The sequence below is a fragment of the Populus alba genome, chromosome 12 (assembly GCF_005239225.2).
Source record: "Populus alba chromosome 12, ASM523922v2, whole genome shotgun sequence".
Lineage (NCBI taxonomy): Eukaryota > Viridiplantae > Streptophyta > Magnoliopsida > Malpighiales > Salicaceae > Populus > Populus alba.
This window is the reverse complement of record NC_133295.1, coordinates 13,548,110-13,571,596: the sequence shown is the minus strand read 5'-3', so window position 1 is coordinate 13,571,596 and position 23,487 is coordinate 13,548,110. Positions and strand designations below refer to the sequence as shown.

The 23,487-nt window shown below is 33.0% G+C and overlaps 3 protein-coding genes and 2 long non-coding RNA genes across 6 annotated transcripts; 2 read left to right on the top strand and 3 right to left on the bottom strand.

Moving 5' to 3' along the window:
* The first annotated feature begins 1,632 nt into the window (after positions 1 to 1,632).
* Positions 1,633 to 7,889, top strand: LOC118060651 (lecithin-cholesterol acyltransferase-like 4). Its single transcript, XM_035073911.2, has 11 exons — positions 1,633 to 2,029; positions 2,660 to 2,751; positions 3,446 to 3,564; positions 3,714 to 3,849; positions 3,988 to 4,039; positions 4,822 to 4,922; positions 5,095 to 5,277; positions 5,613 to 5,770; positions 6,684 to 6,738; positions 7,059 to 7,112; positions 7,298 to 7,889. The coding sequence occupies exons 1-11, from the start codon at positions 1,786 to 1,788 to the stop codon at positions 7,712 to 7,714; spliced, it is 1,611 nt and encodes a 536-aa protein (XP_034929802.1). The 5' UTR covers positions 1,633 to 1,785; the 3' UTR covers positions 7,715 to 7,889.
* Positions 7,890 to 8,565: 676 nt separating this feature from the next.
* LOC118060694 (uncharacterized) lies at positions 8,566 to 13,644 on the top strand. 2 transcript variants are annotated; one of them, XM_035073954.2, is made up of 6 exons: positions 8,566 to 8,939; positions 11,781 to 11,945; positions 12,048 to 12,182; positions 12,414 to 12,521; positions 12,635 to 12,739; positions 13,055 to 13,644. In XM_035073954.2, exons 2-6 carry the CDS (start codon positions 11,799 to 11,801, stop codon positions 13,217 to 13,219), a joined length of 660 nt encoding a protein of 219 aa, XP_034929845.1. In that variant the 5' UTR covers positions 8,566 to 8,939; positions 11,781 to 11,798; the 3' UTR covers positions 13,220 to 13,644. The 2 variants fall into 2 exon arrangements, with proteins under 2 accessions (XP_034929845.1, XP_034929844.1); XM_035073953.2 differs by lacking the exon at positions 8,566 to 8,939 and adding an exon at positions 11,199 to 11,493.
* A 1,256-nt stretch (positions 13,645 to 14,900) lies between these two features.
* Positions 14,901 to 17,085, bottom strand: LOC118060659 (uncharacterized). The gene is made up of 3 exons (XM_035073923.2): positions 16,987 to 17,085; positions 16,619 to 16,877; positions 14,901 to 16,534 (listed from the first exon to the last, which is right to left on the bottom strand). The coding sequence occupies exons 1-3, from the start codon at positions 17,021 to 17,023 to the stop codon at positions 16,519 to 16,521; spliced, it is 312 nt and encodes a 103-aa protein (XP_034929814.1). The 5' UTR covers positions 17,024 to 17,085; the 3' UTR covers positions 14,901 to 16,518.
* Positions 17,086 to 19,505: 2,420 nt separating this feature from the next.
* On the bottom strand, positions 19,506 to 20,190 carry LOC118060660 (uncharacterized). Its single transcript, XR_004689479.2, has 3 exons — positions 20,095 to 20,190; positions 19,785 to 19,989; positions 19,506 to 19,701 (listed from the first exon to the last, which is right to left on the bottom strand). It is a non-coding gene; the product is annotated as an uncharacterized lncRNA (long non-coding RNA).
* A 1,703-nt stretch (positions 20,191 to 21,893) lies between these two features.
* Positions 21,894 to 22,679, bottom strand: LOC140956217 (uncharacterized). Its single transcript, XR_012171354.1, has 3 exons — positions 22,447 to 22,679; positions 22,119 to 22,351; positions 21,894 to 22,030 (listed from the first exon to the last, which is right to left on the bottom strand). It is a non-coding gene; the product is annotated as an uncharacterized lncRNA (long non-coding RNA).
* Positions 22,680 to 23,487: the final 808 nt, after the last annotated feature.

Here is a 23,487-nt window from a genome sequence, read left to right as displayed (position 1 = left end):
CAACGGTCGAAAATTCTTCCAATTTTCCTTCATTTCACAAATCTCCCTACCCTTATCTCTTTCTCTCTGTGTTGAGGTCCAGTTTCTTTGTTCCTTTTGTGTTCGAAATTGATAGATCTTTTTCTTTCTAATTTGCTTTTGCTTTTTATTCCCTATATTTTTGTGGGTTTTCTTTCTTGTTTCTCTACGTTTTCTCCCTCGCTATCTTTTCTTCTTTTGTTTCTTCGGCACAAAGATTAATTTTGTGTTTCTATCTTGTTAATTTAATTGCTTGTTCTCTTTCTTGCAAGATAGCTATTTTTATATTGACTTCCCTTGTGTAATCTTTAATAAATCTTTATTATTATTTTTTTTTATGAGTTTTTAGGGTCAAATTTCAGTTTTCTTATCGAGAAAGTGTTTGATTTTCTCAGCAAACAATCAAGTCTTTAATTCTCATTCGTTGGGTTCCTAACAATGACAGCAACGCCTCCAATCTTTTGGGTTTTCAATGCAAGTATTATTTTCCTTTTGCTTACATTAAATAATTCAATTATTCGAGGAGCATTGCATGGCTACCAATTCGAAGTAAATTTTTTTATGCTTGAAACTCGAGTTTACAAAATGCATTGGTCCGCAAATTCCTACTTCAAATAAACGATTTTCCGTTGTTCCCCGTCTAGTTAACCGTGACGAATTTACCATAATACTACTCAATTTGACACTTGCTTATAAACAATAGGAAGGGGTTTTTTTTTTTAATTGTTTTGAAAGTTAATTAAGTCAAACTCAGGCAATGGCTTAATTTATGATTTAATTAATTTGATAAAATCTTTACTTGATCATGTTAATTTTCAGATTTTTATTTTTTTTTAAATAATATTTTTGAAGTTTTTTTTTATATAATTAAAATATAATAATTTTTGTTAAAAATCGAGTTAAATTAAAAAAAATAAATAAATTAGTTTGAAATCAATTTCAGTTTTTTTTTTAAATATTTTAATTTAATTATTTTTTTAATAAAAATTAAATCAAACTAAAAATAATCAATATTAATATTTTAAATAAATTTAAATTAACTCTTTACTTCACGAGTTAATCCAATAAATTTATAATCATAACTTTGACCAGGTCAGACCTTGAACTGGTCTGAGATGGTCTTCTCTTATCATAACGTAACGTCATCTAGCCACAAGATCTTGGATTAGCCATAAATTAACCACTCAACTACCTTAGGAATTTTAAAATCACCCCTAATGTATAGGATTTTTGCAATTTTACCGACTAACCATCTATTGTAATCCCCATAAGAAAAAATAATGAATTTGTGAATGGAGCAAGTAACACACATAAATATTATATATTACATTTAGATGATGTTTGAAAATATGATAAAATTTTTTTTTAAAGTATTTTTTCTTAAAAATACGTTAAAATAATATTTATTTTTTATTTTTAAAATTTATTTTTGATAATAACGCATCAAAATAATATCAAAATATCAAAATATATTAATTTTAAAAAAAATTATTTTTTTTAAAAAACACTTTCAAAACAAAAAAACAAATGAATTTTTAGATGATTGTGTATCAATAAAATTTCCAAAACATTATAAAATTAAAAAATATATCATAGCTCGAGGACTGACTTGTAAGAAGCTTTGCTATCCACTTCCGTCTCTCCTTTGCCTTCAAGTCTCCCCTCTAAAAAGCCCCCAAAATCCACAAAATTGCAATTCTCCCTCAAAAAATTCCCAATTATTCTAAATTTTTACTGAAATTAGGGTTTCTGATTAATCAATCAATCATGGCTATGTTACTAGAAGATATTGTTCGATCGGTGGAGCTATGGCTGAACTTGATAAAAAAACCACAGCCTTATGTGGACCCGAGTCTTGACCCGGTTCTTTTAGTCCCGGGTATTGCCGGTTCGATTTTAAAAGCAGTAGATAAGGACAGTGGAGGTAAAGAAGAACGGGTTTGGGTACGGATTCTTGCTGCTGATTACACCTGTCGAACTAAGCTCTGGTCTCGCTTTGATCCTCAAACTGGTAAATTTTTAAACATTTTCTCTTCTTTTGATTCTGCGATCAATGAATTTTTTTTTCAATTAGTTGTTTGAGCTTGATTTTTTTTTTTTTTGTAATATGGAAGGAAAAGTTGGGATTTTTTAGTGATTTTGTGGGATTGTAGTTGAGGTTGTGTTTGGTTACTGAGAAAATGATGGAAAGTTGAGAAAGTTTAGCTTAGTTTACTTTAGTTTTAATTATAGGAAGAGAAGGTAAACAAATGGTGTAAGGTTTGAGAATTTATGGAAGTTTTTATCTATGATCTTGTGGAAATCAAGAGGTTGGCTTTATGTCTTTGATTTTGCTTTTGTTTTTTAAAATGAAAAAATTTGGTTTCAAACGATGTAATGCTTGTTTGGTAATAGAGTCTGTGATGGGAAGTTTAAAATTTCATTCTCGTGCTTGGTGCTTAGGACAAAGTGTGGTTTAGTTACAAGATGAGGTAAAGTTTGAGAATTTAAGTTTATGATAGTTCTGAGATTCTTGATTTTTTTTTAAGAGAGAGAGATTCTGTGGAGTGCAATTGTGATGCTGAATAACAGCTTGCCACTTTGCTCCATGCTGGTTTGTGTTCTGCCTATGGTGTTAAATTGATGAGTTTATGTGAAACAGGACGGTCTGTGACTTTAGATCCAAAGACAAATATTGTGGTTCCTGATGATAGATACGGGTTGCATGCTATTGATGTATTGGATCCTGACATGGTACTTTCTTTGTCTTCATATCTTCTACGCTTATTTTACATGGTATTTAGATTCGAAACAGTAATGTTTCCACTGAAATTTGTACTTTATAATAGGAAGTTCTACTTTATTTAATAACAATTGGAGCAGAAAAAATCAGTTCTAACTTGAATCATGAAACATTATCTCACAATTAAAGAACTTGTTAATGTTCTTGAGATAGGAAATGGTTTTTGGTGAAAATATTTTACAGAAAGAAGAGAGTCCCATTTTTTCTGGAAATTTCACATGCATTTACTGAATGTTGACTAATTTAATTTACATAGCTTTTTATAAATAGAATTTCACTATAGTTTTGTACTTGTTAAACAACTCTTTCTATAGTATATGTTACAATGTTCTAGGTACATAATATCTCAAAGTTCACCTTTAATCCATCATTTTCTCCATTTCTGATCTCTCTCACGTATAAGATGCCTTTTATGTTTTCCATTATATAGTGAAATGCAGAATTCACAGCTGAAGTGGGTTGATTTGCATCTTTTTCTTAATTTTTTAGATAATAGCTATATTTTGAAAGAGAGTGATTATCAGACATTATCAAAATTGAATGTATTGCAATAAATGTTTGTTTTAGCTCTCAATTAAATTAAATTTATGTGCAAGTTAAGTGCAACTGGATGTATTTCATAACACAGTATTTTGTTCCATGCAGATAATAGGACGTGATTGTGTATATTATTTCCATGATATGATTGTTGAAATGATCAAGTGGGGTTTTCAAGAGGGAAAAACTCTTTTCGGGTTTGGGTATGATTTTCGGCAAAGCAACAGGTGTGTATTAAACCAACCAGCCTTTTCCAATACTGCTATAATTAGCGAGTTCTTTTTCTCAAATGAATTTTGCTTTACAATGTATGGAGACATTTCTTTTCCTTTAAATGTTAATGATTTTGATCACTGATGCTTTGCTTATCTTCCAGGTTACCAGAGACTTTAGAGTGCCTTGCTAAAAAATTAGAGTCAGTATATAAAGCATCTGGAGGGAAAAAGATAAACATCATAAGTCATTCAATGGGGGGTCTGCTAGTTAAATGCTTCATGTCCCTGCACAGTGATGTAAATATCCAACATCACCTCTTGAATTAACTCTTTTTTTATTACCCTCCTCCTATTTGGATGAATAAGTAGCTATTTGCTGCTTCTTTTAAATTTCTCTGATGAAAGCTCTCAAATCTTATGCTTATTTTTTGGCAGATATTTGAGAAATATGTGAAGAATTGGATTGCCATTGCTGCACCATTCCGGGGTAAGCAATTCTATACAATGTGTGATTCACAACACAAGGTATTTGTACCTCCCATGATTTGTATCTCCTAGTGCTATGCAAAAGTCTGCACTCAGAAGAAACTGTAATTTGTTTAGATGCAGTCAAAAAGTTTTATTTTTGCAGGAAGAAAGTGTGATTTTACTTTATTCAGATTTCATAGCATAGCATTGATGCTGTTAGTAGTTAGAAGTAAATTTCCAAAATTGTTACATATACCCTGATATAAGAATCATTTCTCTGTTCGAATATGAGTAAACAGAATAGTAGAAAAATGTGGCTTAAATACCACAATTTAACAATTATCAGATTTTCTGGTGGTATAATTTCATATACTGAAATAGAACTCCTAATTCTATTAACATAATAAAACTTTCATTACTTCCATTCTTAAGTAATGTTACGATTGGAATCACTGATGTACCCTGAAATAGGTGTCATTTCCTTGTTCCATATGAAAGAGGAGAAATATAGAAAAATTGTGGTTCATATCAGACAATCTTGTATTGTGTTTATATATGGACCAATTGCCAAGTGTATATTTGAATACACCAAAATAGAACTTCGAATTGTGTTAGGATAGGAAATATAGGTTTTGCTACTTACATTCATTAATTAATCTCACAGTTCAAATCTCATCAATGTTATTTGTACAGTTGCATTGTGCTTTTAGTTCCATTGTTACTGTTTCAGCTATTCAGAAGGTTACTCAGATAGGGTTTTGGAACAGTGTTCAAATGTTGTATGTGTTATTGGTCCAACAGGTGCACCTGGGTTTGTTACATCTACCTTTCTGAATGGAATGTCATTTGTCGAAGGGTGGGAGCAGAACTTTTTTATATCAAAATGGAGCATGCACCAGCTGGTAGGAGCCCTCTACTTTGGCATTTAAATACATGTATATTAGAGCCTCTTTTTTATCATTTCTAATTGTGTATCTTGAACTATAAGGATTATCAACAATTTTCAAAGTCAGTTGATTTAAAATGGCTTTTCATGAGTTTCATATACTGATTCTATATGGCACAATTTTTCAGCTTATTGAATGTCCTTCAATATATGAATTGATGGCTTGTCCACATTTTCACTGGCAACATGTTCCTGTTTTGGAAATCTGGAGAGAGAAGAAAGATAATGGTGGAAATTCTCAGATAATTCTAGAGTCATATCCCCCTGAAGAGAGCATCCAAGTTTTCAAAGATGCTCTTTCAAGTAACACTGTGAGCTCAGAACTTTCTTTTTGTAAATTGCTGCTCCGTGAAGTTTAGCATTTCATCTTTCGATTACAGTGCATTCCTATATTATCAATCACTGCTAATCATTCATTAACCTCTCAATTGTTAATCGTAATTTAATAATTGATTAGGCTGAAGAGTTGATGGTACAAATCTGATTAATCCTCTTCTTTTTCTACAACTTCTGCTTTAAATAATAATAATAATAATAATAATGTGCTTAGTTTTACCTTTCAACTATCATTGACTTGTTAAAACGTCAGTGGCTTTCTCCATGTATCATTTGTTTGGATGGTAATATCTGTATTTCCTCGTTTCAGGTTGTTTATGATGGAGAGGATCTTCCATTACCTTTCAACTTTGATATTTTGAAATGGGCTGATGAAACACAAAAGGTTTTGTCTCGTGCTAAAGTTCCTCCTGGAGTTAAATTCTACAATATCTATGGGATCGATCTGGAAACGCCTCACAGTGTTTGGTAATGCTTCTATGAGCTCCTTAGATAAAGCTTTGCATGAGAACTGCAATGCAAGCTTTGCTGCATAAGAGTGGACACAACAAAAGCTTCAATAGAAGTTAAACTAAACAAGGAATTTCAAGTTAATAGTTTCATTTATATGTGAGAGGCTGACTTTAAATTCTTTTCTTGTCAATATGAAGTCTTATTTAAGGTTTCCATGTCTTAAAGGTGCTGATTTCTTATATTACATGTCAAAGTCTAGGGTAGTTTGAGAAAAGGAATCAATTTTTATCTGGTGCTGAAGGCTACTGGTTTAATTTGATATTTGATGTTGAAGGTCACTTAGGATAATCTATCATTGCCAGTAGTGCTGAAATAGACTGAGTATCAATGGCTTACAGGGTCTCGTCTTTAGTTTAATTGTCTCTTTAGTCATTTAGGTTTTGTAGTTGAAGTATGCATCTTGTGTTTACTGGCAGTCTAGGTACAATTGTTGGAATAGCAAACACCAACTGTTACTGTTGTTTAGGTATAATAGGAAACCGTCCTTTTTCTGCTTCAGATGTGAATTCTAGCAGAGCTTCACAAGATTCAGCTACAATATTGTTGTCATAATTACTTCTTTAGTCCCTAAATCTTGGCCAAGACATAATGTCATTGTTAGCCACACCTATCTCTCCAAAACAGGAGGTTTCTTGTGCAAATCTACCCTCACTAACAAAATGATTAAACTATCAAAAAGATAGAAACACACAAAGAAAAACCTTAAACTCCAAACTATTGGTCAACGTTCTGCAACTTGACTGACTCAACCAAGTCTCTCATCAGCGAACTGTCTGAAACTCTAGCTTTGCATCATATGATTATGAGGTAACATTCTTCTTGCAATTCTATTGGTGTATTTTACCTCATAGAAGTTACTATTCTGCAGCTATGGAAGTTCAGAGGTACCTGTCACTGATCTACCAGAACTGCAATTTTGTGAGGTCATTATCTCATGCTCAACTTGCTCTCATTCTTATGATGTTGTTTTCTCTACAGGCAACCCGTGCAGTAGCCATGGAATACCTTTCTTTGTCTTCACTTATGTTTAAATTCTTGGTTAATGATAGCTTAGAAAACTGTCTGATCGTTGGGACGTTGTAGATCACCTGATAAGACATGGGTAGCCATGGAATACTCGTATCCCTGCTTGAAATCAGAGCGAATGGATAGTTCGTTTAGTATTTGGTCTTTGTGCATTGGTTCAAACATTTTCCTGTGATTCTTGAATTGGTCACAAACGCTGATTTTTGTTTGTTTTCAGCCTAAATACATTTCTGTAAATGGTGACGGGACAGTTCCTGCTGAATCAGCCAAGGTTTGTGACATGCATTTCATTAACTCTTTCTGATTTAATAATTTTCCAAAGTAACTATGCTATGAATAAGCTTTTCTTCACAGCTTTAACTTATGAAAGCTATTGAAGGACATGATGCTTGCATTTTGAAATATGCTTCTCCCCAATCTTTTGTTTTTTCTTTCCTCATTTTTGTTTTCTTTCAGGCAGATGGGCTCAATGCAGAAGCAAGGGTTGGGGTGCCTGGTGAGCACCGTGGAATTCTCAGTGATCATCATTTATTCAGGATTCTAAAGCACTGGCTGAAGGCAGATTCAGATCCTTTCTACAATCCAATAAATGATTACGTCATTCTACCCACCGCATTCGAAATTGAAAGGCACAAAGAGAATGGATTCCAATTTACATCTCTTAAAGAGGAGTGGGAAATCATTTCTGAAGAAGAAGATGACCATGACAATATGGTTAATAGAAAACCTTTTGTAAGTTCAATCTGTGTTTCACAGACAGGAGATGATCGGTCTTCACCTGCAGAGGCCTGTGCCACCGTAACTGTGCATCCTCATGGCGAGGGGAAGCAACATGTGGAGCTAAATGCTCTAAGTGTTTCCGTTGATGCCTGAAAGTTGAATCTTGCTCTCTTCAGGAGGAGAAGAGTGCGGCTGTATGTAAATCTTGCATGTATATTTTTATGCTTCTCAAGATAGCAACCATGGTTGGTCAGGGTGAACATGCATCCATTTGTACATAAAACCCAGTAATAAAATCATATTCTTTCTCTTGTGATTATTCTCAAAATTAGTTCTCTTTTGTTAGAATAATTTGGGTCTCCATTATTGTAGAATTTATGCTACTGTAATTATTTCTAACTTGTTCTCGACTTGGAAACCAGACTAGCCTCATGAATTTGTATTACATCCCTTGATTTGTTAAATTTGTTACCTATGATATCAACATTACTAATACATTTGTAAAGTTCATTAGTCTCCTTCACATGCAGGCAGAGCTGCATGTCTGGCTATTTTATGTTATTAAACCACTTGTATACAATGAATAGTTATGTTTCATTTAATCGATAATTGTTATATAGTCACAGGTAGTAAAAGAATTATTCTAAAAGAAGGTTGGATACGATTTGCCTGGCCATCCTGGGCATAATTATTAAGCCCATTCTAATATGATTATGGAGCGGGGAAATCCACAACTCGGAAGTTTGACCTGAATCGATTTTTAATTTGGGTTGATCCAGTCAACTACATGTTAATGCCTTTCTGGATATTCCTCAGGAAGTATGATCCAGGAGAAAAATATTAGTGGGCAACGTGAAGAAGAAAGTGGAATAAATATTATTTTGGGAGGAAAAAATACATGGGAAGCGCCACGAACAGTTAGAAGGGAATGTTACAACGATTTTGAACTTGTAAGGTAATTCAAGATCAATTTTCATGTGTCGAGTTTGAATCTTGAACTTTGAATTCGAAAAATCTCATTTTTTTGTTTATTCTTCGTCCTTCTAAATTTACTTAGTTTGAAATTCATCCTCGTAATGTTTTTAATTTTGGCTGCATCTCCTGTGAATTCCAAGGTTTGCCCTTAACTAATGGATTCACAAGATTTTTTATTCCTCAAAACTATTATCATAACAGTAAGTACGCAGTCCCCAGTCTTCCCTTTCCCCTTTGCCTGTTCTCAAAACTCAAGTTATCAACCCTAGCTGGTTCCACAACTTCCACTCTCTCTCTCTCTCTCAAAACAGCCATTTATTTTCTTTATTTCGTTTGCCTCTATTCTTCCTCTAGTCTCCACTCTCCATCTTATGTGCTCTCGCGTCTCGCCTCTCTGTATCAGGTTAGTTTTTTTTTTTCTTGGCATACTTGATTCTTGAATACTTGTTTCTAGAGATGGGTTTGCTGTAAATTACTTAATTACTGCCATTGCTCTTCCTACATTTAGTGTCCTGCCATTGCTTTTCATTTGCTTAGTTTTGTTTTCTTTTATTTCGATGTTGGGTTCTCTGAAGTTGTCTTGCTGCCATTGTTTTTACCTCTTGGTTGTTTCCTTTTTGGAAGCTCTCCTTTGCTAGGTTTGTAATAACATGGTAGAGAACAATTCAATCAGTCCACCCATGATTCACAACGATACATGGGTGGAAAATAAAAACATAAAGAAACTAAGAGTAGAGAGGTATTATTGTTTATCTGAGATTGACCGACTTACTAGGGTGGAAAAGAATAAAAATTTGATGCACATTTTTTATTTTCATCAGCCAGTCATGACATATGGAATTCCTTAAGAGTTTCAAAAGTTGCCTTTTCCCTTCCCTGAATAGGTTATTTGGAATTTTCCAGTCCTTTGATGAACCACCTTAACTGCTCTAAAAGGGAGACAAAGCCTACTTCCAGAATTAGGATTAGTGATTTAAAATATATAAACTGGTTACTTGATCTCAGCATTCTCTAATGGCTTCCCAGAGGATGCATTTTCCTTGGTTTTCCATATGCGAGTCTCAGAGAAGTGAATTGGATATATATATGAGTGAAAACCAGAAAAACCATACTTGGGTTGTCTTTGTTATGTAGTTGCCCATCATTGAGTCTATAAAGGAATCTCATTAGAAAACATAAGAAGAAGAAGAATAGCGAAAAGCCTCACCATTTTGAGATTGAAAAGAGTTTATGGCAACTGCTTCACTCACCTGACTGTTTTGATATTCGATAGCCAAGAACCAATGAGACAGCTTAGCCACAAAGCATGGCTTGATTATATCTGGACTTTCAACATTGCATAACTTGCCCCCACTTTCAGAGCTCTTCAAAGTTCTGTCCCTCTGAAAATCCTTTGAGACATTAACCTTTTTCTTTCCGTTTGCGTGATAAACTAAAATCAACCCAAAACAGAACAATGACTCCTCCCAAAAGATACTGATATCCCATATCTGGAGATTGCTAAGAAAACAAGGGGTGAATGGTGCTGTTACCACTCACTACTTCTAGACTTTCCCTTTCTGTTTTAGTCAAAGAGCTCGGGACTGATACCATGCCCTCTATAGGCTTATAAAACAGCTAAGTTTTGTCATTTTCTGTAAATTATTTAGGCAATGAATTACTTTCAAATAAAACCATGGGATCCAAAACAGGGGGAGATTGACAGTTTTGTTGTTACATTATGTCACAAAGTATGTTATTGAACCCATTTTTGTTATCATCAGGCAATGTATACAGAGCTTAGGATCACTTGTTCACTTGACAAGTCTATTTGATGTTTGGAAGCTCTTCATTTAAGATCTAAGATTTTTTCGTGTAATCACATGTTTGCTTGACCTAAGACTTGTAATCATATCAACCATGATACCAAAATGAAAAATCATTTGACTCAAGTCGGCCTATAATGTTGATGGCAAGTTGAGAGGCTGGTCCTAGGTGTTCCCCCAGTATTGTTTCAGTGGCCTCAGAGGCTGGTGGTGGTTTTTTTGGAATTCCAGAGGCTGTTAATAAGCTATTCTCTTAATTCATCATTTTATCTTCAATTTTTACCTTACATCTGCTGATGCAAAAAAAAAAAAACTTCATAAACACAATATTGACACTAATAATTTAATACAAATAAATATGCAGTGACAAAAAAATTAAATATATTTTGGAATCTTATAAGAAAATTAAACAATATTAACATCAATTACAAACCCATCAGAAAATCCATTAAAAGCCTGTCAAAAAGCCTATTAAAAGCCCATTAAAAAAAGCTTAAAAAAACAATATAGGTTTTTTTGGTTTTTTACATAGAAAACCGAACCGAACCGAAACTGATTCGGTTGGAATTGGGTTTAGTTTGATTTTGATTTTTTTTTAATTTTGATTATATTGTTTTTAAAGAAAAAAACAAACCTAACAAAAATAATCATCCCTACCTAGAACCTAACAAAACCTAACAAAAGATACTTGATTTTGGGTTGTTGGAAAGCTTAGACCAAGAAGGCCCAAAATATTAAAGCCCCAAAACATGGGGCAAGTTAGTCGGGATGGGTTTAGATCTTGCTTTCCCTGCCATCTCTTGGCTCTGTATCCATAACCCGACTACAACCCGTCTCGAACCCAAACCCAGATCTTGACAGGAATCTTGTCTTCAGCCCTTAATCAATACATTCTAAAAAATTCATGCACATTCCTCTTTCGAAAAAAATGATTCCTTGAATGGAAGGCTGATACTCTTGGTTCCTTGAATATAACAAAGGGAGAATCCTCACCTGGTGTGTGTGTGTATATCCCAGTTGCTCAAACTCTTGGTTCCTCTCTCTTCTTTCACCCTCATCTTCTACAGGGAAAACCCCGTCAAAATCCTAAGCTCAAAAAACTCAGCTCTTCATTTCAAAACCGAGATTTTGGGTTTCTTGTACAAGCTTACAGTAAGTAATTTAGGCATTGTTTTTCTTTCTAGATTTTGAGTTTTATGCTCTGGCTATTGTGGGATTGCTGTTGATTTAGTGTTTGATTTATTTATGCTAACAAATCTTGAGTTACTTTCATTTTTCATAATCTTATAGCAAGAAATGAAATTTCTTGATTTTTGTGCTCTTATGTTTGGGTTCTGGGTTTTAAAGCACTTACTTTTTTGTTGCATTTTTCTTTGCTTATTTAAGATTTTGTTTTGTTGGTATTTGCAGCGACTGAATTTTGGTTTGTTTTGAAACAGGGACTCTTTGTGGTGATTATGGCTTGTATTCAGCACAGCAGAAATGCTCTACGGCGAATTATTGCTAAAGAAACCAACTTGAAGAGCTCTGATGGTGCTATACATCCATTGTTATATGCTTGTCAAGGGGTTAGATATAAGAAGTTAGAAGTTATTCTTACAACAGTAAGTGTGTGACTAGGAAATATTTCATTTTTGGGTTTTTTATCAGGTTATGTGTCGGTTCAGATATTGATGTTGATGCTGGATTTTGATTTGCACTTGCAGAGCATAGAGAAGCTTGGGAAAGCTGGTCAGACAGTTAAGGTTGCGCCAGGGCATTTTCGCAACCATCTGATGCCCAAATTACTTGCTGTCCCTAATATCGAAAAGTTTGCACATCTTATCAGGGAGCAACGCAAGGTTTTGCTCAAATTTCGTACATTTATTTTATCTAGTTCCATGTGTTTGTTAGTGTTTTTTTTTTGTGGTGAAAGTAGCTGGTCTTGAATCTTGATTTTTGTTCGGCATGAATTTTTTATGTGCATTATGTTGTAAAGTTGCGAATTAAAGTTTTGCATCCACACGTCCCTTTGGTTTTGTTTGAGAAATGTCAAGTGATTGGTGTTATGTTTGTAATGTGTTGTGGATCAGATTTACCAACCTCAGGAAGAAGAGGAGGTGAAAGTAGTTAAAGAGACAATGGAAGATAAGATGAAAGAATACGAAACAGCAGCAAAACGCTTAGTAAAAGCCCAACTGGTTAGTAGTTTATCTTTTGAAAAGTGTATTGAGAATATGAAACATTTTAAATAACAAGTTGGCTTGCTCTTACCGGTAATATGAGGTATCTGACCTGTCTTTCATGATTGTAGGCTTTTAGGGTAGGGATCAATACTGCAAAATTCCGTGCCCGTGAATCAAAAGATGACCCGATAGAAATTCTTTCACCAGTGACAAAGGATGATATTTTAAAAGAGGTATATCAGTCTTCATTTTTAATTTCAGTTTCTCTTCAGAATGTTGTAAAGTAAGATGTTTTGTCTCTATCCATGAAAATAACGTAGGTGGATATTGTTGCATGGGCAAGTTCTGGCAATATATCATAACAAAACCATCTATAAAACCCAGTTTGACAATTCTCTTGTAGACACTGCGATCTATGATACGGGTTCTGTTTTATACATACTATAATTCCGTAATTTGTAGTTAGGTGCAGCATACTTGGCATGCTAAAAAGATAGTTTTTGCCTGACTGGTGGGATGTGTGCTAACGTGGTTTCTGTCCATCTCAGGTGACAAGACAATTCAATGTGCAAATGGAACCTGACAACGTGCATCTTCCATCACCTTTGATTGCTCTTGGAGAGTTTGAGGTGCCACTACGCTTCCCAAAGTCTATTCCGATGCCAGAGGGAAAGGTTAAATGGACACTTAAGGTCAAGATTCGAGGTAAATAAATATTACCTCATCATCAAATTCTGGATGAACATTTAGACAATGCTATCGAAGGTTATTGTAGAATTCTTGTGACGAGCTTGATGCTTCAACCCAGCACATCTTGAATCCTGCGATGTCCCATATACTTCTTCAATAATCAATCCTTACAGAAGTTATTGCGGGATGAATTTTGATTGTAGCTCTTTCTGACATGCACAAATTATAGCTTGGGGCCCTTGCATTGCTTTCATACTCGTATATCCGAATTCTGTTGATTACTCTTACGCTGCATGTCAGATGATGTTTGGTTTCAGGTTTGTGTTTTAACTTCTACCCAAAAACACTTTTTCGAGACCATCTCCTTTTGCTATTATGTTGAAGGATCCGCTTAAAGAATGAATTCTTGTGCTTTCTGCATCTTTAATCCTAGATCATTTATGTTTCACCATATATCCTCGACAATTTCAATGGGGAGACAGAAGAAACGAAGCTTCAGCTAGGAAGCAAGCAGCTTTCACTTGTTTCTAATGTCTAGACCAAGTGTTCTCAAAACATACTTGGTCTAGACATGAAGTTGCATTAATCTTTTTCTAGACAGATTTGATGCCCAAATGAAACAAAAGCATGGTTCAATTTTCAGGAATTTCCCAGTATTTATTTGATCAATTTTTTTTTTTTTAAAAAAAAAAGTTTGTGTCAGGGCAGCTCATTCAGAAAATTAGATTTTTTTTCCTTGCAGAATGTTTTTCTAAAAGCTTAAAAGAAAAGGGCTGCCAGAGCATTTTTTTTAATAGAATGTTATAAACTCCACACAAATTGCGATCCTCCATTCATTTCATTTTGATAGATAGATCATAAATGGACTTTTCTCCATTTGTTGGAAGGTAAAATATGAGTTGCTAGTGACTGATTTGGGTCTCTACAGAAGTCTCAGGCTCACAAGGACAAAACATTTATGTTGTGGGAAAATTATAATTTAATTCCTTTTTTATTATTTTGCGATTTAGTCCTTTTGATTTTGAAAATAATAAGTTAATCCCCTGACTGTTAAATTCATATTAAACTTCATAAATTGCCCTTCTCATAGGCCCGTTCTGTCATATATACTTATATATTATAATGTATTAATTACGTGTTCAGTATTATAAAGTGGTTTTTAAAAGTATTGTTTTTATTTTTTTATTTGAAAATATATTAAAATAAATTTTTTTCAGAATTTTTTTATAGCATTAACACAATAAAATAATAAAAAAACAATAAAAAAATATTTTTTTTAATATTTTTTTTCAAGATAAATATATTTTTAAAAAGTACAAAAAAAAAAAAATTGAGCCTTAACAAATTCAATAATCAATAACTTTTTTAAAAAAAATACCCTATCGATGACAATTTTTTTTTTTTTTTTTGAAGAAATGATATTTTCACATAAAAAATACCAACTTTTTATTTTGCTTTAAATAAGTGATTTATATAAAATAGGTAAAAAATAGATAGGTAAAGACCTTACAGGACCTATAAATATTAAAAAGAATTAACTAAAAATAAAGAACATTTTAGGAAAAAATTAAAAATGTTATGGAAAACAAATTAAAGGACTGATTTACAAACAAATGATTTTTCATTTTGGTATCATGGTTGATATGATTACATGTCTTTGGTCAAGCAAACATGTGATTACATGAGATGTAAAGAAACACTTGGTCAAGCAAACATCTGTTTATTTCTGTATTTCAAAACTTACTGCCGGCTTCATAGTACCCTTGCACTGGCGACGGAGAAGAACCAGAAAAACAAGAATGACGAGAACGACCAGAAAAACGAGAACTTACGCCATGGAGCCTCTGTCCCACAACCAAGCTGCTTAACGTTCAAAACACAAACTAGTTTATAGCCCATCTATCAGCAATTTGATTGTACTGAGATCCTTTTTAAGATTTCGCCACTGATTAGGATTGCATGCTAAATAGAGAACGGTAAATTTTTTTAAAAAAATTACTTAGAATTATTTTTATATATTTTTTGATTTTTTATATATTCATATAAAAAATAATTATTAACATACGTTCAACTCAAATAAACGTGAAGCGCGGAGCATATAGTGTGGATAAAGCATACGTAGTCCTACAGTGACATAAAAGCATAGTTATTAAACCCGGACCGGTCTGGTGGGTCAACCCGGGACCCGGTTGACCCTGTGGCTGGACCGGTTCGGGTTTGTCAAAAAACCGGCTGATGCAACGACCCGGCCAAACCCGGTCGACCCATGATCCGGGTGACCCGGCCAAACCCGGACGAGACCCAGGTGACTCTCCATGGCAGATTTGATTTATCTCTGTCTGGATCTTTCTTGCCGCCTCCAGCCCCTCCAAGCACGATGAGCCTCACAATCTTCCTTGCCGAGGGACAAGGCCAGGCGATTTGAGATCTAACTTCAAAAGACAGCAACAATGGTTGTGAAATACCTTCGTATATTTTTAGCTACCATACATAGTAGTCTTGACAGATGAAGCAGCAGCAGAGCAGAAGGCTTGAGATATGAAGTAGCAGAAGGCTTGAGAAAGGCTTCTCAAAGGACTACAAAAAAACACTCATAATCCTTTGTGAAGGCATATATATTGAGACCGGAACAACAAATCCAACCACAAAAAATGGATTACTCGTTGGCAAGAAAAAGAAGCAGCGGTTGTGAGTAGTGAAGTATAGAGGATAAAGATGAAAAATAAATCAAGAATAATAGATCAGAAATAAACATGAAGGACAGTAGCGCAAGCATCTGAGAAAGCAAGCTGCGTTTGAAAGAGGACGATCAATTTCTGATGAGAGGTTGCCTTTGGACGAGGATGACCAATTGCTCATGCAGAGTGCTGGAGTGATGGGATTAGGGTTGGGATTTGGGAATAATGGTTTTTTTAATGAAGGGGTAGCAGCTTCGGGGGCTGTTTTTTTTTTTTAATATGGTTTTTTTATATATATTTTTTAGTTAGTTTGTTATTATTTTTTAAAGTTTATTATATAAATATTAAAAAAATGTTTTATTTACAATATGCATAATTTATATTTATATAAATTTTTTCATATGCAATATTAAAACTTTAAAATATATTTTTTAAAACTTTTTTCGGGTTGACCCGAGTCGACCTAGATTGACCCATAAAACTTAAGACCCGATCTCTTAACCGGGTCAATACCCGAACTGGGCTTGATAACTATGCATAAAAGGAGCGAAAATAATTATGATTCCCAACAAGAAACACGAAGGAAACAATTAAAAGCTGCAAATTTTGCAGAGAATCCCTCATAGTCCTTAAAAGCACGCGTCCTAGAGGCAGCAGCACCTGTGTCACAAAGGAAAAAGATAAATAAATAAGTACACAGTGAATCGTTATTTAAATAAAAAGGAAAAAAAAATGCTCAGTTACCATCCTGTGCAAAATTCATCATCCCTCTGACTAGTTCTTTCTGGAGGAGGAGGAGGAGGTGGCTGTTGGTGGTGTTGAGGACCGAATTTCATAGGGTCACTAACTGGAGGTGGTGCCACATAAGGACCGGCTTCATAGTACCCTTGCATTGGTACTGGAAGCCAACACGCTTTTTCTTCAACAGACGGATATTGTCGTTGATCAGGAGACCACACCTCCGGCTTTGGTGGACATGAAGTAGGTGGTGAAGGATTTACTCCTGAAAAATCATCAATTTAGTAACCCATCAATTGATGATTAACTTCCTAAATCACAGAAAAAAAGGAAAAAAAAAAAGATTTTCAGAAGCCGAACATAGATTCAATTACCTTCTGAAACTTGATACTTGTTGCTGTCGTTACTCATTGTTGAAATCAAGATATGATCACCTATGAAAAACTTATATATTTGGTATATGGAAAAACCAAATGAAATGAAATGATACTTGTTGCTAGTTTTATAGAGTTGGCTAGTTGTTCTTTAAGGTCTTCGTCAATGGCGACTGCTGACATGCATGGAAAAACTAGCTAGACGACCTATCATGTTGTGACAATTGGGATTTCTTTCAATAATAATTCAATCCATTTGTTCAAAAAAGCAATGTGGACTCTGCCTTCGTTTTCTGACTTTGAATTCCATAGAAAATGGACAGAAGGTTCCTCCGAAATGATATTGAAAATAATAATTGATCTTCTAATCAAAACGAGACGAAAAATAGCTCGAAAGCCTTGAATTGCATCGAAAAGGGTGGCTCTCTCCTGTAACCCATACCATGCCATCAGATTAATCAAATTAATTTGAACTATATACTGCTATTTTTCTAATTAAATGGAAATATAATTCATTCTTTATAAACAGAAACCTGATTAACTTATTAATTATATTTTAATATTATTAATAAATGATGCGTGTATTTGTGATATTAATGGTAAATGTATATTTCTTTTCAAAGAGTTGAATCTTGACACTAAAATAGAGAGACCTTTTTAACACCGCTTCATTAATTAAAAAAAAAAAAAATTAATCTCATAATTTAATTAAAGAAATTTGTGTTCCACATGGATTTATTGATAAGTACCCCAGATACATGAATCAAAGGATTCAGCTTTTGAGCATGAGCCCCACAGAGATTTGTGTCCTTGGACTATCCTTTGTTTTTGTGCTTTACTTTCTTTCTTTTCTTTTTAATTTTCCTATTTTTCCATTGGGTATTGGACTCATTACCAATTTTTAAATCCAAAATAATTTTTACCACAGTTTTACCTTCAGTTTATTCTGATCTTTCATTTATAAATAAAGTACGGACTTTGAAAGAAAAATGCCATTATTGTTGCGTATTTTCTGAAATAATTAAAATTCACAGCACACCTGTAAAAAACACTAATTGTTTCATAAGTGAATACCAAACGGATTAAGACGATTTCCCACAAGAATTTCGAAAGATTTGATGAGCTAGGAAGAATCAATGTCGATCACTCGGACACATTGGAGAGGAACTCGCAGCAACACAGCCAATTGCTTCACCAATAACAAATAATCCCAATTTGTATGTTTGTGTGTGTGAATGTTCAGTATTACTCGCCATTTATGCCTATTCTTTTCACGAGGTGGCTGCTGGGTGTCTGCAACAATCCTAAATTTGACTTGTATGAACTAAAAATTATAAAAATTTAGGTTACATGAGTTTAGTATTATTATTATTAATTTTTTTAAAAAATATTATTATTATTGAAGAAAAATCATAAATTTATTTTAAAAAATTAAAAACTATAAAAAATTGGATAAGAGAAGTTTAATATTATTATATTTTGAAAAAAAATTATTATTATTAAAAAATATATAAATTTAATTTTAAGAGTAAAATCAATTATTATTATTATTTAATTTAATTCTCACGCTTTTCAGACCCAACTAAATTGAAATTGGAAAAAAATAACAAACCCAAGTTACCTAAGTTTTGCAACTCTTCTTAGCCTGAAGCTCTTGGATTTGGCCTTGTAAACCGATTCAAAGCTCTTTGGACCTGTATTTCTTGGGTCTAGCATACGGATCCACAACTCTTGATTTTAGTGTCCGAACCTCTAGCTTTTAGATGTAGTGTTCCAGTTAAACTTAAGGTTCTTGGATTTTACAATTAAAAGAAACCCAGAGCTCTTGAACCCATAGCTCTACTCTCTGGTCTAGACCAACGGCCATTGAACTTGGTTCTCCATTTCTTTGCGGTGGCTATCTATGGTGTCGGCCGCTTAATGCTTCCCTTACCATCACTTAAGCGGATATGGACAGGCGCTAGATTGATTTCGGTAGGTATCTCAATGAACTTTGAATCTGTAGAAACTGAATTTGTAATCAATTTTTCTTCAAAATTATGTTTCTAAGATAGACTCGTGTGGAAGCAAGATTTTCTAACATGGTTAACATCTGCGCCTTCAGGGGGCATCAGGAATCATCTTTCCTATAATAAAGGCTGAAGAATTAGACAAATGTTCTTCCCTGTAAGGGTACCACATACCTCAGAGCTCCTCCGATTGCCTGACAGAATGGATAGAGCGATTTTCCATCAAGAACTGAAACTAGTTTGCATGAGCAATTCACGTTTGTGAGATCTAGTTCAAGGCTCATGAGTTGAAAGGTTTAGTTAGATCAACTTAATCTTTGATTTAAAACAAAAAAAATTTAAAATGATATTGTTTTAAGTATTTTAAAAAAATCTAGTTGTGTTTAATATTGTGATGCAACATATTTTTAATTATAAAATATACATTTTTAATATTAAAAAAAAAACTTTAAAAAATACTCATTACCAAACAATCTGATACCCTCAAACATTTAGCCTGGCCATCAAAAGTTGTAGCACGGAGAAAAATATTAATTAAAGAGCAACGTGATTAAATGTTAAACGTAGTACGTACAGTGACATAAAAAGAGCGAAAATGATTATTATTTCCAACAAGAAACACAAAGGAAACAATTATAAGCTGCAAATTTTACAGAGAATCATTCATAGTCCTTCGAAGCACGCGTCCTAGAGGCAGCAGCAGCAACTGTGTCCATTGGAAAAGGATAAATAAATAAGTACACAGTGAATCATTATTTAAATAAAAAGGGAAAAAAAATGCTCAGTTACCATCCTGTGCAAAATTCATCATCCCTCTTATTAGGTTGGTTTGAAGGAGGAGGAGGAGGAGGAGGAGGTAGGTGTTGAGGACCATATCTCATAGGGTCACTAACTCGAGGTGGTGCCACATAAGGACCGGCTTCAGAGTGCCCTTGCACTGGTAGTTGAAGAGAACAATATGGAGGATATGAAGTAGGTGGTGGAGGATATACTCCTGAAAAATCATCAATTTAGTAACCCATCAATTGATTAACTTTCTAAATCACAGAAAAAAAGGAAAAAAAAAAGATTTTCAGAAGCCGAACATAAATTCAATTACCTTCTGAATCTTGATACTTATTGCTGTCGTCACTCATTGTTGAAATGATCACCTATGATGTTATGACCAAATGAATGAAATGAAATATTGTGTTTTATAGAGTTGGCTAGTTGTTCTTTAAGGTCTTCGTCAATAGCGACTTCTGACATGCATGGAAAACACTAGCTAGACGACCTATCATGTTGTGACAATTGGGATTTCTTTCAATAATAATTCAATCCATTTGTTCAAAAAAGCAATGTGGACTCTGCCTTCGTTTTCTGACTTTGAATTCCATAGAAAATGGACAGAAGGTTCCTCCGAAATGATATTGAAAATAATAATTGATCTTCTAATCAAAACGAGACGAAAAATGGCTCTAAAGCCTTTAATTGCATAGAAAAGGGTGGCTCTCCCCTGTAACCCATATTTATTATTAAGAAATGCCATCAGATTAATCAAATTAATTTATTGCTGTTTTTCTAATTAAATGGAAATATAAATCATTCTTTATAAACAGAAACCTGATTAACTTATTAATTATATTTTAATATTATTAATAAATGATGCGTGTATTTGTTATATTAATTATAAATCTATATTTCTTTTCAAAGAGTTGAATCTTGTTTGAGAGTATAGTTACGGTTATTTAGCGCATCAAAATGATATGAAAAAACTAAAAAAATATTAATTTGAAGAAAAAATAAATATAAAAAATATTTAAAAAATATTTTTAAAATACAAAAAAAAACAAGTAAATTTATTAATTAGTTAATCTCATAATTTAATTAAAGAAATTTGTGCTCCCTTGTTGAACTGAAACTAGTTTGCATGAGCAATTCACGTTTGTGAGATCATAGCTTAGGTCTCCATTCTTGTAGAAGTCATACAACTGTAATTCTTTGATTTGTTCTTCAACTTGGGAACAAGATATCCCTCGTGAATTTGTACTAAATGCCTAATTTATTAAAAAAAAAAAAAAAAAAAACCTTCTCCTATGAACCAACATTATTTATACACTTTGAAAGTTCATATGTTTCCTTTACAAGCCGAAAACAGAGATGTTGCAATCAAAGTCATAGTTTATAACATCCCACCCAGGTTGTATCCAGTTCAAGACTGTGTATGGGTTTAAGGTTTATGTAAACTTAATTTTTATTTTAAAAAAAATTAAAATGATATTGTTTTAAATTCTAAAAAAAATATCAATTTTTCTATTGACGCACTTCAAGCTACACCTTGAATTAGTAAATCATCCGAGTTGATTTGCTGTACCAAAACAAATTTTATAACTAAAATTAAATGTGTGTTTGGTATTATAGTAAAAATATTATTTTTATATTTTCAGGGTTTTTTTATGTGTTGATATTAAAAAAATTAAAAAAATTAAAAAATATATTAATTTAATATATTTATAAATAAAAACTATTTAAAAAAATAATTAATACTCTATACCTGAATATTACCTGCATAGATGAAGGTTATTGAGTGAAAAAAAGAATACATAGCACGTACAGTGACATAAAAAGAGCAAATATAATTATGATTTATGTTATGAAATAATATAAATCATATTTTGGAATCTTATCTAATAGCTTAAGTTATTGGATTGTGATGGTTTTTTTGACATGATATCAGAGCTTTGATAATCAAGCGGTCACGTGTTTGAATCTCACCATCCTTATTTATTTGATAAAAAATTAAGCATAAGATAATGTGAGTTTATGCAAGTTTTAAGTTCAAAGAGCTTTTACTTAAGAAGATGTGTTACAGAATAATATAAATTATATCTTGAAATTTTATTTAACAACTCAAGCTATTAGGTTAAGATAATTTTTTAATAATTTGCGACAAGAAACACAAGGGAAACAATTAAAAGCTGCAAACTTTACAAAGAATCATTCATCGTCCTTAAAAGCACATGTCCAAGAGGCAGTAGCAACATAAGTAAGCGCAACTGTGTCACATAGGAAAAAGATAAATAAATAAATAGGTACACAGTCAATGATTATTTAAATAAAAAGGAAAAAAAAATGCTCAGTTACCATTCTGTGCAAAATCCATCACACCTCTGCCTAGTTTTTTTCTGGAGGAGGAGGTGGCTGTTGGTGGTGTTGAGGACCATATTTCATAGGGTAACTAACTGGAGGTGGTGCAACATAAGGACCGGCTTGATAGTACCCTTGCACTGGTGGTGGATAAAACGGTGGAGGAGGATACACCTCCTGCCTTGGTGGATAATATGAACCAGGTGCTGGAGGTGGTGGAGGATATACTCCTGAAAAATCATCAATTTAGTAACCCATTTTGATTAACTTCCTAAATCACATAAAAAAAGAAAAAAAGAAAAGAAAAGATTTTCACAAGCCGAACATAAATTCAATTAGCTGCTGAAGCTTGATACTGGTTGTTGTAGTAACTCATTGTTGAAATCAAGATATGATATCACATCTGAAAAACTTGTTTGGTATATGAAAAAACCATATGAATGAAATGAAATATTGTGTTTTGTAGAGTTTGCTAGTTGTTCTTTAAGGCCTTCGTCAACGGCGACTTCTTACATGCGTGGAAAAACTAGCTAGACGACTTGTCATGTTGTGACAATTGGGATTTCTTTCAATAATTCAATCCATTTGTTCAAAGAAGCAAAGTGGACTCTGCCTTCGTTTTCTGACTTTAAATTGCATAGAAAATGGAAAATGTACAGAAGGTTCCTCCAAAATGATTCTTTAGCCTGCTATGGTCAAGATATGAGCTTTTTTTCTTCAATTGATATTGTAATTAAACCTATAGCTCTTATAATAATAGAGTGAAAGGAGTTAAAGATTTTCTCTTCTATGGGTGTTTGGAAGTGTAGTGACTTTTATTTTAAAAGTATTTTTTATTCGAAAATATATTAAAAATAATATATATTTTTTTATTTTTAAAATGATTCTTGATATTAGTATATTAAAATGATCTGAAAATATAAAAAATATTAATTTAAAATAAATAAATAAATAATAATTTTTTAAAAAATATTTTTAAAACAAATAAAACATCCATTAAACTGGTAGCTTACATGGCTTTCCTGGCTATATGGTTTGATGTCGAAAGCCTTGAATTGCATGGAAAGGGTGGCTCTCTCGTGTAATCCATATTTGAACTATATATTGCTATTTTTTCTAATTAAATGGAAATATAATTCATTCTTTATAAAGAAACCTATTAACTTATTAATTAAATTTTAATACTATTTGATAAATTATATTTGTATTTGTGACATTAATGGTAAATGTATATTTCTTTTTAAATAGTGGAATTTTAACACTAAAATAAAGAGACCTTTTCAACATTGTTTTCAAAACAGTGTCAAAAAGGTACTAGTGGATCAACCTAAGATATAATAAACTTAGGGTTTAGATCGGTTTAATA

Excerpts from the sequence above, each read along its gene's own strand:
- LOC118060651 (XM_035073911.2), top strand. The coding sequence starts at position 1,786 with ATGGCTATGTTACTAGAAGATATTGTTCGATCGGTGGAGCTATGGCTG. Across the intron at positions 3,850-3,987 it reads TCATGTCCCTGCACAGTGAT|ATATTTGAGAAATATGTGAA; the intron begins GTAAATATCCAA and ends ATTTTTTGGCAG. Across the intron at positions 5,278-5,612 it reads ATGCTCTTTCAAGTAACACT|GTTGTTTATGATGGAGAGGA; the intron begins GTGAGCTCAGAA and ends TCCTCGTTTCAG.
- LOC118060694 (XM_035073954.2), top strand. The coding sequence starts at position 11,799 with ATGGCTTGTATTCAGCACAGCAGAAATGCTCTACGGCGAATTATTGCT. Across the intron at positions 11,946-12,047 it reads TAGAAGTTATTCTTACAACA|AGCATAGAGAAGCTTGGGAA; the intron begins GTAAGTGTGTGA and ends TTGCACTTGCAG. Across the intron at positions 12,740-13,054 it reads AGGATGATATTTTAAAAGAG|GTGACAAGACAATTCAATGT; the intron begins GTATATCAGTCT and ends TGTCCATCTCAG.
- LOC118060659 (XM_035073923.2), bottom strand. The coding sequence starts at position 17,023 with ATGAGTAACGACAGCAACAAGTATCAAGTTTCAGAAG. Across the intron at positions 16,878-16,986 it reads CAAGTATCAAGTTTCAGAAG|GAGTAAATCCTTCACCACCT; the intron begins GTAATTGAATCT and ends ATGATTTTTCAG.